The sequence below is a fragment of the Podarcis vaucheri genome (assembly GCF_965113315.1).
Source record: "Podarcis vaucheri genome assembly, chromosome: 13".
NCBI lineage: Eukaryota > Metazoa > Chordata > Lepidosauria > Squamata > Lacertidae > Podarcis > Podarcis vaucheri.
The window spans coordinates 5,951,218-5,963,540 of record NC_138751.1 but is presented as its reverse complement, the minus strand read 5'-3'; the positions used below and the strand labels follow the sequence as shown (position 1 = coordinate 5,963,540).

Sequence of the window (12,323 nt, the reverse complement as noted above, 5' to 3'; positions counted from 1 at the left end):
GGCTAAGTGGATGTAATGATCTCTGCTTCCTATCTCTGCCACTGAGGTAAAGGGGGTAAAGGGACCCCTGACCATTAGGTCCAGTCGTGGCCGACTCTGGGGTGTGGCGCTCATCTCGCTTTATTGGCCGAGGGAGCCGGCGTACAGCTTCTGGGTCATGTGGCCAGCATGAATAAGCCGCTTCTGGCGAACCAGAGCAGCGCACGGAAACGCCGTTTACCTTCCCGCTGGGGTGGTACCTATTTATCTACTTGTAGTTTGACGTGCTTTCGAACTGCTAGGTGGGCAGGAGCAGGGACCGAGCAACGGGAGCTCACCCCATCGCGGGGATTCAAACCACTGACCTTCTGATCGGCAAGTCCTTGCCTCTGTGGTTTAACCCTTAATGACATTTGAGGGAGAGGAGTCCTGATGCAGCTGGCCTGTCGCTGCAGAGCCATTCAAGTGAGCTCTGCTCCTCCGTTTCCCCAGTGCTGGAATAGCAGCCTTCATTATTCCCTTTCCAGGAGCTAAGCTAGCCATTTCAGAGAATCACAGAATTGTAGATTTGGAAGAAATAAAATAATAATAATAATAATAATAATAATAATAATAATAATAATTTTTTATTTATACCCCGCCAATCTGGCTGTGTTTCCCTGGCTGCTCCCAACAGAATATTAAAATTCAATAATCTATTAAACATTAAAACTTCCCTAAAGAGGGCTGCCTTCAGATGTCTTCTAAAAGTATGGTAGTTCTTTTTCTCTTTGACATCTGGAACCCCCGAGGGTCATCTAGTCTGACCCCCTGCAATGCTGAAATCTCAGCTAGATCGTTCATGACATATGGTCATCCAACCTCTGCTTAAAAACCTCCATAGAGGGTTTTTTAGGGGGAACCTTATTGGTTATTTCCGGAATCAGCATTCTGATTGGCTAGGGCGATAAAGCCACGTCTTCATTGGCGAGCGAGTTCCATTCTCATCCAATCAGCGCCGGCTCTCGGAACCTAAAGGTGAGTACAGTATATAGAAAGCAAGGTTTGGCTGCAAGCATCTCACGTTTTTCTTTGAGCTGCGAAACCCCCCCCCCCGCCCCTCCGCAGGCTCTTTTATGAATCACCAATTTCCCGAGTTTGCTGCGCTTCCAAGGCTGCCTTTAAGAAATGCGCGTTCTTGCACCCGAAACGTGTAGTAAGGCAAGGGGTTTCTTTTCACCAGCAACGTTGCGGAGTAAAGCTCTGGAAACAGGAGCTGGCTGCCGCAGTGCAGCTTTGGAGCGGGGTGGGGTGTTAATAGCAGAGGAAGCTAAACCCCGGGCAATAAATTGCATGGAGATTGCTCACCCCAAAAAGCTGATCCCGGAATAGTGGAGCCGGCAGCTACGTAGGTCGGAAAGTGTAGAAATCACCTGTTTCCCCATCCTTCATCCCTAGCAACACTTTGTATCTTTTAGACACGCTATTGGCTTTAAAGTTTGGGGAAAGAGACTGAAAGTTGTTAATATCAACATGAAGGCAACGCAGTGAGTCTTGTAGTCTCGGTATTTTTGCTGCCCTCCTAGCCCGTTTTTAGGTTAGTGCTCTCTCAGATCACCATTTTTCTACGTTTCCAACGTCTACCGATCAGTATTGCTGCTATTAATGACAATTATCCTTCATTGCCTCCACTGCATATACCAAAATGAGTTTTTTACACGACTTCTCAGCATTTACTTAAATCGCCTCACCGCATTACTGTGCAAGTCTGGCACAATCCCACCCATTTACTGCGCTTTCCAAAGTGGTTCATATAAAATTCCGATAACCAAGGTTACCCAAGCAGAAAACGCTTTTAGCAACCCAAACTGTGTCAGCTCTTTTCATGAAAAGGTGGGCGGCCCTTAAAAGGGCCTTTGAGCTCGTTTGTAAATTTTGGTATCCCGATTAGCCACCGAAGCCGTACAGAGTGCGGCCCTGGCGCTTCAGAGCGTACACGACATCCATGGCGGTCACAGTCTTCCTCTTGGCGTGCTCGGTGTAAGTCACGGCATCTCGGATTACATTCTCCAGAAAGACCTTCAGGACGCCACGGGTCTCCTCGTAGATCAAGCCCGAGATACGCTTGACTCCGCCACGGCGAGCCAGGCGGCGGATTGCAGGCTTAGTGATGCCCTGGATGTTGTCACGAAGCACCTTGCGATGCCTCTTGGCGCCTCCTTTGCCCAAACCTTTCCCGCCTTTCCCACGACCAGACATGGTAGCAAAGACAACACTCTGTGCTCTTCAAGAAAGAAGCAAGCGAAGACTAGCGCAGCTGCTTCTTTTATACAGCAAGATCCGACCAGAGGGAAAACTGAAGAGGGACATGTTAGCCTTTGACTGAGCCACGCCCTCTTTCCAAACTCCATAACGTTATAGGCTATACTTTCACCAATCAGCTTCTGGGCATTTTAAAATCTCCAATCAAAAGCGAACTATCTCCTCAAACAGATATGTGCCTTTGATTTGGGGAGGATAGTGCAGCCAGGAGAGTTATAGACACGTTTCATAATTTACAAAATTATGATTCTGTCCGGTGATACTAAGTACTGGTACAGTACTGTAATCTGGAAATGGTGCAGAACAGAATGGAAAAACAAAATAGTAGCGTAGAGGCGGGGAAAAGAGTAAAACAGAACCTGAAAACTCTTATCCTAACATTTGCAAAATTGTGAGGAGCAGGAATTAGAAAAGCATACTGTAAATTTCAGAGGTTTATGTCGCATTAGAATTATAAAATTGTAGAGTTGGAAGGGATCCCAATGGTCATTTAATCCATCTAGAGTCTTTCATTGCAGGGTTCTTGTAAACCACTCCCTTAGCCCACAATTAAATGAGGATAACGATCAGCCTGAGTCTATACATTTAAAAAATAACAATAAGGCATTGGGTGCTGCCTCGATGAAGGACGTTCTGGTCTCCTATTACGCTATTAGCTTTCGCTCCTGTGGCAGAAGTACAAGGACACATGCCTTTCCCAATACAGTATTTACACGCGTGCAGAGACAAAAGAGAATGTAGTTTGCTTGTTTGACTGTAATTTTATATTGTGCTCTGAATGTAAGTACTGGTCATAGTTTGTCACGTTAAGAAAAAACACCAAGCAAAGTTATTCCTTTTCGTTTTTTAACACAATCTAATATGGTCACCATCGTTAATTTCTCAGACGGAAGAGCAATGACGTAACCCCCCTTTTTTTTGAAAGCGGAACATGGAAATATAAACTCCTCCCATGTGATAATTCTATTGGCTCGCACAAGCATATTGCGTAATTTAAATGTAACATTCTGGTTGGTTGCAAGAAGACACATTCTCATTGGGTGCCAAGCACGTCCTATGTCTCTTTCATCCAATCAGATTTGACAGAAAGAATCCATCAGGAGTAAATAAATAGGCGGCTTGCAAAATTGTGTTTCTCATTCTGCTCTTCGTTGTTGTAGTTCCTGGTGGATTTAGCTGTACGATGTCTGACCGTGGAAAGCAGGGCGGCAAAGCCAAGGGCAAGGCGAAGTCTCGCTCGTCCAGGGCGGGCTTGCAGTTCCCTGTGGGTCGAGTGCACCGCCTGCTTCGCAAAGGACACTACGCGAAGCGCGTGGGAGCCGGAGCCCCTGTCTACACGGCGGCGGTCCTGGAGTACCTGACCGCCGAGATCCTGGAGCTGGCCGGCAACGCGGCGCGGGACAACATGAAGGCGCGCATCATCCCTCGGCACCTGCAGCTGGCCATCCGCAACGATCAGGAGCTGAACAAGCTGCTGGCCAAAGGCACCGTCCCCCAGGGCGGCGTCCTGCCCAAGATCACAAAGTGAAGGCCCAGCAAAAATGAGACCGCGGCGTCTGGACTTCACAAAGGCTCTTTTCAGAGCCGTCCACTCTGTCATAAGAGAGCTGGGTTTATAATGCTGAAAGTTTCAGACTGGATTTCTGAGAACGCTATATTGTGAATTTATAAGCACTGCACTCGCTGCTGCCATCTTAAAAGCCAGCACGCCCCCAAAACAAAAATCCTGGCTAAGCCCATGCGCTCGGTCTGCCTTTCTTCCTGTTCCCATTATTCATTCTACCAAGGATCTGAAGGTTGGCGTCTCCACCCTTCGCCCAAATAACACATGTACGTGCCTATGTTTAAATACCGGCGCTATTGTAAAGCAGTGGTTCTCAGGGTGCTACTAGTATGGCAAGAGAATGGGAATGTAGCGGGAAGATCGAAGAAACGAGCCTTTAAACATTTCAGCGTAGTATAGTATACCACACAGAAAAAATATTTCTGGAATATGTAATTTCCTACCAAAATTTTTCTTTATTAAAGAAAAAGTAAATATTCTGAAAGTGTGGCCCAGATTACTGGTAGCTTCAAAAACCACTGTCTAAAGTTTGGGATTAAGTATATCAATAAAGAAAATAAGGGAAAGTATATAACTCTTTTCATGAAAAGGTGGGCGGCCCTTAAAAGGGCCTTTGGCTTTAAGCTGCAGTCTTGATATCTAGAATTAGCCACCAAAGCCGTACAGAGTACGACCCTGGCGTTTCAGAGCGTACACGACATCCATGGCGGTTACAGTCTTCCTCTTGGCATGCTCGGTGTAAGTCACAGCGTCGCGGATGACATTTTCCAGAAAGACCTTCAGGACGCCACGGGTCTCCTCGTAGATCAAGCCCGAGATACGCTTGACTCCGCCACGGCGAGCGAGGCGGCGGATTGCAGGCTTCGTGATGCCCTGGATGTTGTCACGAAGCACCTTGCGATGCCTCTTGGCGCCTCCCTTGCCCAAACCTTTCCCGCCTTTCCCACGACCAGACATGCTTGCTGAAAAACCTTCCTACAACGACAGAATAAACAAGATGCAGCGTAAGGGAGGGCTCCCTCTCTTTATATAGAGAAATGTCCGACCAGAATGAAAACTTAGGCGTACTTTTGTGCGTTGCAGAACTCGGTCTCAATTTCGTCCAATCAAATGCACCCTGTTTGCAGCTGTTCAATGAGAGTCCTGGCGGGGGAAAAAAACCAGGCTGTGGCCCCGCCCCACTTTGCCCTCTTGCGTGATCTTGTCTAGCCAATTGCTGTTCAGCCCAGGAAATTCAAACTTTCCAACTGACAATGCTCAGTCTTCAGCCAATCAAGACTGCGAGAGCGGTCTATAAATAACCAGCAACCGGGCTTTTTTGTCTCATTTGCTGAAGACAGTCGTTTGCTCTGTTTGCTATGGCTCGTACTAAGCAGACCGCTCGCAAGTCCACCGGCGGGAAGGCGCCTCGGAAGCAGCTGGCGACCAAAGCCGCCCGGAAGAGCGCCCCGGCCACCGGGGGCGTGAAGAAGCCTCACCGCTACCGCCCTGGGACTGTCGCCCTGCGAGAGATCCGTCGCTACCAGAAGTCGACGGAGCTGCTGATTCGCAAGCTGCCCTTCCAGCGTCTGGTGCGCGAGATCGCGCAAGATTTCAAGACTGACCTGCGCTTCCAGAGCTCGGCCGTGATGGCCCTTCAGGAGGCGAGCGAGGCTTACCTGGTGGGGCTTTTCGAAGATACCAACCTGTGCGCCATCCACGCCAAGCGGGTCACCATCATGCCCAAAGACATCCAGCTGGCTCGCCGCATCCGCGGAGAAAGGGCTTAAGATACTCATTGTCAAAGTAGGGGCCTCCTACGTTCAAAAACCCAAAGGCTCTTTTAAGAGCCACCACATAATCTTAAAAAGCTGTTAATTACTGCAATATTTTGCATTAAGCACCAGTTGTTGGGAATGTTAAAGTGGACACGGCTGTGTGGTACTTCAGTGCAGTTTACAGGCGTCTCACGTGGATCTTGCCCCTTCGACTTGTATCCTCCTTCAGCGACATTTCCCCCGTTTTGCAGGCCCTGGGGTAGCTAGCATTCTTTCGGTAAGGGAAAGCAAATCTCAATTTTACCCTCCCCCTCCAGTCTAAAAACAGTATCATGGAAGCAGACACTTGCTTTCTCCACGCCCACCCCATTTGCCACGTGGTGTCTCCCCCTCCCCAAGAAAACAAAAGTTGCAGAAACATTAATGTCAAGTGACTTGGCACAGATAAAGCCGGCGGGGGGAAATGAGCAACAGGCTACCCGATTAAAAGGAAAGCCTAGAATTGCAGCAATAACCTTACTACTAGCACACAATTGCTCAGCGGGGTCTGGTATGGTTTCGAATTAGGAGGGGAGGGACTGTGCAAGGGATTGGACCCACTACGATCCTACCAACTGCGGCACTTGCATCACATGATCGAAACACCTCACATGGCAAGGGAAATTCAGCACTTTCTTTGAATTTGTGGGTGGCTCTTAAAAGAGCCTTTGGGGTTAACGAGGAGCGCTGCTGCCTCTCGCGGAAACCGAGCGGGTCCTTCCTACTTCTTTTTCGGCGCCGCCTTCTTGGGCTTGGCGACTTTCGCCTTGGGGGTCTTGGGCTTCGCTTTGGGCTTGGCTGCCTTCGCCTTGGCGGGGCTCTTGGCGGCCTTCTTGCTTTTGGCCGCCGCCGCCTTGGGCTTCTTGGGGCTCTTGGCGGCCTTCCGGGCGCCTGCCGCGGGCTTCTTGGCCGGCTTCTTGACGCTCTTCTTGGTGGCGGCTGCCTTCTTCACCTTCTTGGCGGCGCTGGCGGGCTTCTTGGCCGCGGGCTTTTTGCTTTTCGCGGCCGCCGCCGCCGGCTTCTTCTTGGGCGCCTTGTCCTTGCTGTCCGCCTGCTTCTTGTTGAGCTTAAAGGAGCCCGAGGCGCCCGTGCCCTTGGTCTGCAGCAGGATCCCCCGGGTCACCAGGCTCTTCAGGCCCAGCTTGATGCGGCTGTTGTTCCGCTCCACGTCGTAGCCGGCGGCCGCCAGCGACTTCTTCAGCGCGGCCAGGGAGACGCCGCCGCGCTCCTTGGACGCCGTCACCGCCTGGGTCAGCAGCTCCGTCACGCTGGGGCCCGAGGCCTTGCGGGACTTCGGGGCGGCGGCCGCCGCCTTCTTGGCCTTCTTCGCTGGAGCCTTGACAGCCGGCAGCGCGGCGACGGGCGCGGCGGGAACCTCTTCAGTCATCCTGATCCGAAACTATACCGCCCCCCGAGCACACCGTCGAGTCACCAAAGCAGAAGCTGAATGGACGCGGCGGCGGCGCTGCCTCGTATTTATAGGGGAGGAGCTGCGCGCTGATTGGTGCGTTCCGAGCACGGCGCTTTGACAGCCAGACCTGGGCTCCTGGTCCGGGCAACTTTTGTGTTTCTTAACCCGCACAAAAGAGTCGATTACTCCGAGTCCCGTCCGCGGATCCCTCCCGTTCCAGGCTGGATCGATGGAGAGGATGCGGGCTTTCGATCACCTGGTTTTCACGCTCCGGGGTGGCAGGGCTCCTCCGGAAAAGAGCGGGGAACTCAGCCTCTGCTTGCTCTCCCGGCCTGAAAATTTGCAAACTTTTGCTTTTCGACGAAAATAGCAAATGCTGCTTTTAAGAAGCGGGCGCGGGAGGTCCGGCATAAGGTAGCCCGGGGGGTCTGCACCCGGGCGGTGAAGAAAGGAAGGCTTTTCGGCCGGGAACTTCGCGGCAACCGCTTCTTTCATCGAGTCAAGTAACACATCTGACAACGAGCTTCGGGTTAAATTGCTATAAGGCATGATTGCAATGCCAGCCCCAGAAAATGAGCGACAGAGTGATGGGAAGGAATTGGGATTATTCGAAGAGGGCCAGTTTGGACGAATGAGTAAAAAAAAATGCACTTGGGTTTTTAAAAAATGGGGCTTTATTTAACACCTTTCTGAAAGTCATCCGCATTTGACTCTCCTAGGCAAAGAGATCGGGGGATGTCAGCCTATGGAGCTTATCATTTCTGTCTTCAAATTAATTTCAGCAAATAAATCTAGATGTCGCCGAAAGTTCAACACGGGGGTCTCTTTTGGGGAATAGGCGAGGGGTAGAGTACCATTGGGAGTTGGTTGTAGTTAAGCTCTGCTTGTGTGTTTACCAGTAATGCAACTCTCTATTGGCTATACAAAGCAGAGTCTTCTAGCAACTTGAAAACTTAACCGATTTGTGCTGTGACATAATTCTTAGCAGATCTGTTCACGCAAATATTGTAATCGGGCCATGGAGTGCAAGTGGTGCCTGTGTGTGATACTTCTGTGCCAAGTTCAGAAGTGTGCAAGTTCAGAGCAGCTGCGGCAGCCCAGGACTGCAGTAATTTACCAAGTAACTGAAAGAACAGATTAGCTTCACGCAACCGACGAAGAAGACTCTGCGGCAGGTGCCACAATGAATCTATCAGTTGTTGAAGGTGCCACAGGAATGGATGCATTTGTGTGTTTGCTGTCACAGGAAGTACACACACAAAAATCCCTGTGGAATATGTTGCCTAACTGGCGTGTGTGGAAAAGCCACCACTCATACGTGTATACTCAGTAGTGAATCTTAATCAGAATTGGGACTTCCAAGTAAATCTGTGTAAGATTTCCTTCTCAGTCAGTTTTGATTGCTTAAAAAACACACCAAAAAAACAAAGATCATAGCAAAAAAAAAGGGGGGGGACCCGGTTAGGATTTCACAAACAAACTCCAGATTCATAATGCGTACAAATGAATTTTGGGGTTTTCTTGTTTTTAAAAGATTTTAACAGGATGCCTCTAGAGTCTATTCAGAGCGGTGGACTTAGCAAGGTCACTTGCTCTCTTTTTTTCCCCAGCAAAGAAAGCTGTCTTACAGATCATGTATTTTATCAGTATTTTATCTGCTAGCAAATCAATAATCCTGACAGGATCTGTTATTCCAGAGAGATTTCTAAGTAGTAGTATCATAAATAAATCTCTTTTAGGGTCCTTATTTAATGGGCAGTATAAGAAGAATGCCCATTATAATCCACAGAGTTTTGCCTGCGTACATTGTTGATTTATTTGATCTTCCTAATCTACCTTCTACAGGGTTTGGGAACTGGGTTTAGTAAATTACCTTCTCAGAGGAGCAAAGGTAAGTTAATCAAAATACACTTGGGACTCTAGGATGCTTTTTATTAACACAATATTGTGATGGAACAGAAGTCTGCCAGATGATTCACCTATTCTTCTCTTAGTGCCTCTCAAATAGATCCTCTGATTTCTTGGTAGCCTCAAATTCTTCAGCAACAAAAGGTTCTTGTTATTATTATTATTATTTCTAGTGAACGTTCACAGGCATGAAGGCAAACCACTCCATATCGCAACTGTGTCCAAACTGGTTGTCTGGCAACTCTTCTTAAAATAGCTGTTACGTGAAACATTTTGGACCTGATTAAATGTAGCCTCACTTCAGCACATAGCATAGTGCTTGATGACGTGGTAAAACGTTGGGTCAAAAAGGATTCAGGATTATTCCCAAATCTTCAAATATCTACGCTTCGGAGACATACATTTTGCCAGCATGATGTTTCTTTTTTTATTCATCAGACCAGGACCATGGATGATGGGCAGTTTCAAATCTCAGCCTTGAAGTTCCCTGCATGACCTTAGGCCAGGGGTCAGCAAACGTTTTCAGCAGGGGCCGGTCCACTGTCCCTCAGACCTTGTGGGGGGCCGGACTATATTTTTTTGGGGGGGGGAATGAACAAATTCCTATGCCCCACAAATAACCCAGAGATGCATTTTAAATAAAAGGACACATTGTACTCATGTGAAAACATGCTGATTCCCAGACTGTCTGCGGGCTGGATTTAGAAGGTGATTGGGCCAGATCTGGCCCCCCGGCCTTAGTTTGCCTACCCATGCCTTAGGCCAATCACTCTCTGGCCCATTTTACAGGGCTTGTATAAGGATAAATGGGGGGGGGGAGAATGATAGACGAGAGATCATTTATGCTACACTGGGATGGTTTAAAAGGTAGTAAAAAGGAATAATATAGGGCATTTTAAGTTGGAACTTCCAAAGTCCTTTCCTTGCCCCAGACAAGTTTTAAGATCAGATGTGCTGATCTTGAAGCTGTTTTGGAACAATATACTAAAAAATCAATCGAAAACTTTTCACTTGTTCTACGGCAAAGCCATCCATGGCAACACAGGCAGCATTAAGGACTCGACAAACAGGCGCACCTTCAGCTTCAAGGTGTGGGGTTCCCTTTGTGCATGAAGTCCCAGGTTGTTTCTTCAGTCTATGACTCTGAGCCCCATGTGTGAGAAAAGCATGCAGTTAATACTATCGGCATATATCAGTTTTGTTATCTTCAAGAGAAGATGGGAGGGCAGGAATGAAAGCCCTTTTTGATTATGCGATTCATGTGGAGACAGAAAAGGCATTCCTACATCCTCCAGCTCTTCAGATTTTGTTAGTCAGTTCCCAAATGCATGCACATGCACACACATACACCTCTTACTCCGGAGCTTTCCAAGCTGTGTGTCGCGACACGTTAGTGCATGGGTAGGCAAACTAAGGCCCGGGGCCCGGATCCGACCCAATTGCCTTCTAAATCCGGCCCGCGGACGGTCCGGGAATCAGCGTGTTTTTACATGAGTAGAATGTGTCCTTTTATTGAAAATGCATCTCTGGGTTATTTGTGGGGCATAGGAATTCATTCATATTTCCCCCCCCCAAAAAAAAAAATATAGTCCAACCCCCCACAAGGTCTGAGGGACAGTGGACTGGCCCCCTGCTAAAAAAGTTTGCTGACCCCTGCGTTAGTGTGTCGGCTGCAGTGTGTAGATGTGTCAGAAGAATGCTCCCTGCGTTTCTCCCGGGGCTAGAAAGGAGTTATGGTAGTTTAGCCTCCGGTTTGCTAGTAAAACTGAATTATTGTGTTGCGAAATGATGCACGTCTTAAAAAGTGTGTCACCAACATGAAAAGTTTGGAAAGCTCTGCCCTACTCTTTCAGCAGCCTTTACCAAACAGTTTTGGACTACAAGTCCCATCAGCCCCAGCCAGTGGGACCATATGATGGGATGGGAGCTGTGGTCCAAAATATCTGGAGGATTAGACAAATTCCTGGAGGCACAAGGGCTAATGATGGCTGCTAGTCAAAATGGCTATGCTCTGAATACCAGTTGCTGGAAACTACAGGACAGGAGAGGGCTCTTGGGGTCAAATCTTGCTTGCAGGTTTCCCGTAGGCATCTGGTTGGGTGCTGGACTCGCTGGGCCACTGGCCTGATACAGTAGGTTCTTCTCACGTTCTTCAGGAAAGGAACAGGTTGGTTTCTGCTCTACGGGAAAACAATACAGTGGTGCCCTGCAAGACGAACGCCTCGCAAGACGAAAAACCTGCTAGACGAAAGGGTTTTCCGTTTTTGAGCTGCTTCGCAAGACGAATTTCCCTATGGGCTTGCTTTGCACGTCTTGCGAGTCTTGCAATTTTTTTCGCTTCCCCCCCTTTTTCTAAGCCGCTAAGCTGCTAATAGCCTTTTAGCCGCTAAGCCTTTAATAGCCGCTAAACCGCTAATAGCGCTAATCCGCTAATAGGGTTGCTTCGCAAGATGAAAAAACCGCTAGACGAAAAGACTCGCGGAACGGATTATTTTCGTCTTGCGAGGCACCACTGTAGTTTGAGACCACCTAGGAGCTGGTCTCATGTCTAAGTTGGATACTGACAGAGCATGTGCAAGTGTATTGCAAAGGAAGACCCTGTTCACTAGGCCAAAAGCAGAGCTCAGGTCGATTGATACGCAGTGTTTTCTTGTCCTTTGCAAACCTTGATGCTGGTCTGCCCAGTTTTACAAATTATTGCACAAAACCCCCAATGTGAAATCCTAAAGGCTGATTTGGTAATAAAAGGCTGGGGGGCAAATTAATAAAATAATAATAATAATAATAATATACCTCACCCATCTGGATGGGTTTCCCCATCCACTCTGGGTGGCTCCCAGCAGAATATTAAAAATGCGATAAAACATCAAACATTAAAACTTCCCTAAACAGGGCTGCCTTCAGATATCTTCTAAAAGTCAGATAGTTGTTTATTTCCTTGACATCTGATGGGAGGGCGTTCCACAGGGCGGGCGCCACCACCAATAAGGCCCTCTGCCTGGTTCCCTGTAGCTTCACTTCTCGCAGGGAGGGAACTGCCAGAAGGCCCTCGGAGCTGGACCTCAGTGTGGGGGTGGAGATTTTTGTTACGTTTTAAGGTATTGCAAAACTATGTTCCCAAATTCCCAATCCTATTCTCCCAGTATTACGGTGGTAAGAGACACAGCAATATGAAACGTGGAATGCTAGTATTAACATTCACAGGCCAACAGCTGAGAAGGGATAATTCTCCAGGTGTCAGGAGAGGCACTCCTTGTGAGTAAATAATCTTAACACAGTGATACACAATCCACCGACCCAGTCTACACCACCACTCAGTTAGGCAAACATTCCCTTCTCCAAAACATGCCTGGGACACTCTGCG

At 48.4% G+C, this 12,323-nt stretch overlaps 4 protein-coding genes and 1 pseudogene across 5 annotated transcripts; 2 read left to right on the top strand and 3 right to left on the bottom strand.

The window, feature by feature from the left end:
* Nucleotides 1–872: 872 nt before the first annotated feature.
* Nucleotides 873–2,228, bottom strand: LOC309516458 (histone H4). Its single transcript, XM_082195223.1, has one exon. It carries the CDS (start codon nt 2,215–2,217, stop codon nt 1,906–1,908), a length of 312 nt encoding a protein of 103 aa, XP_082051349.1. The 5' UTR covers nt 2,218–2,228; the 3' UTR covers nt 873–1,905.
* A 635-nt stretch (nt 2,229–2,863) lies between these two features.
* LOC309516107 (histone H2A pseudogene) lies at nt 2,864–4,290 on the top strand (annotated as a pseudogene). Its single transcript has one exon. The product of its transcript is annotated as a histone H2A pseudogene (transcript).
* A 119-nt stretch (nt 4,291–4,409) lies between these two features.
* LOC309515951 (histone H4) lies at nt 4,410–4,978 on the bottom strand. Its single transcript, XM_082194277.1, has 2 exons — nt 4,913–4,978; nt 4,410–4,819 (listed from the first exon to the last, which is right to left on the bottom strand). Exon 2 carries the CDS (start codon nt 4,799–4,801, stop codon nt 4,490–4,492), a length of 312 nt encoding a protein of 103 aa, XP_082050403.1. The 5' UTR covers nt 4,802–4,819; nt 4,913–4,978; the 3' UTR covers nt 4,410–4,489.
* Nucleotides 4,979–5,174: 196 nt separating this feature from the next.
* Nucleotides 5,175–5,711, top strand: LOC309515950 (histone H3.2). The gene has a single exon (XM_082194276.1). The coding sequence runs from the start codon at nt 5,203–5,205 to the stop codon at nt 5,611–5,613; it is 411 nt and encodes a 136-aa protein (XP_082050402.1). The 5' UTR covers nt 5,175–5,202; the 3' UTR covers nt 5,614–5,711.
* A 342-nt stretch (nt 5,712–6,053) lies between these two features.
* Nucleotides 6,054–7,855, bottom strand: LOC309515928 (histone H1.2-like). The gene has a single exon (XM_082194241.1). The coding sequence runs from the start codon at nt 7,025–7,027 to the stop codon at nt 6,362–6,364; it is 666 nt and encodes a 221-aa protein (XP_082050367.1). The 5' UTR covers nt 7,028–7,855; the 3' UTR covers nt 6,054–6,361.
* Between the last annotated feature and the right edge of the window lie 4,468 nt (nt 7,856–12,323).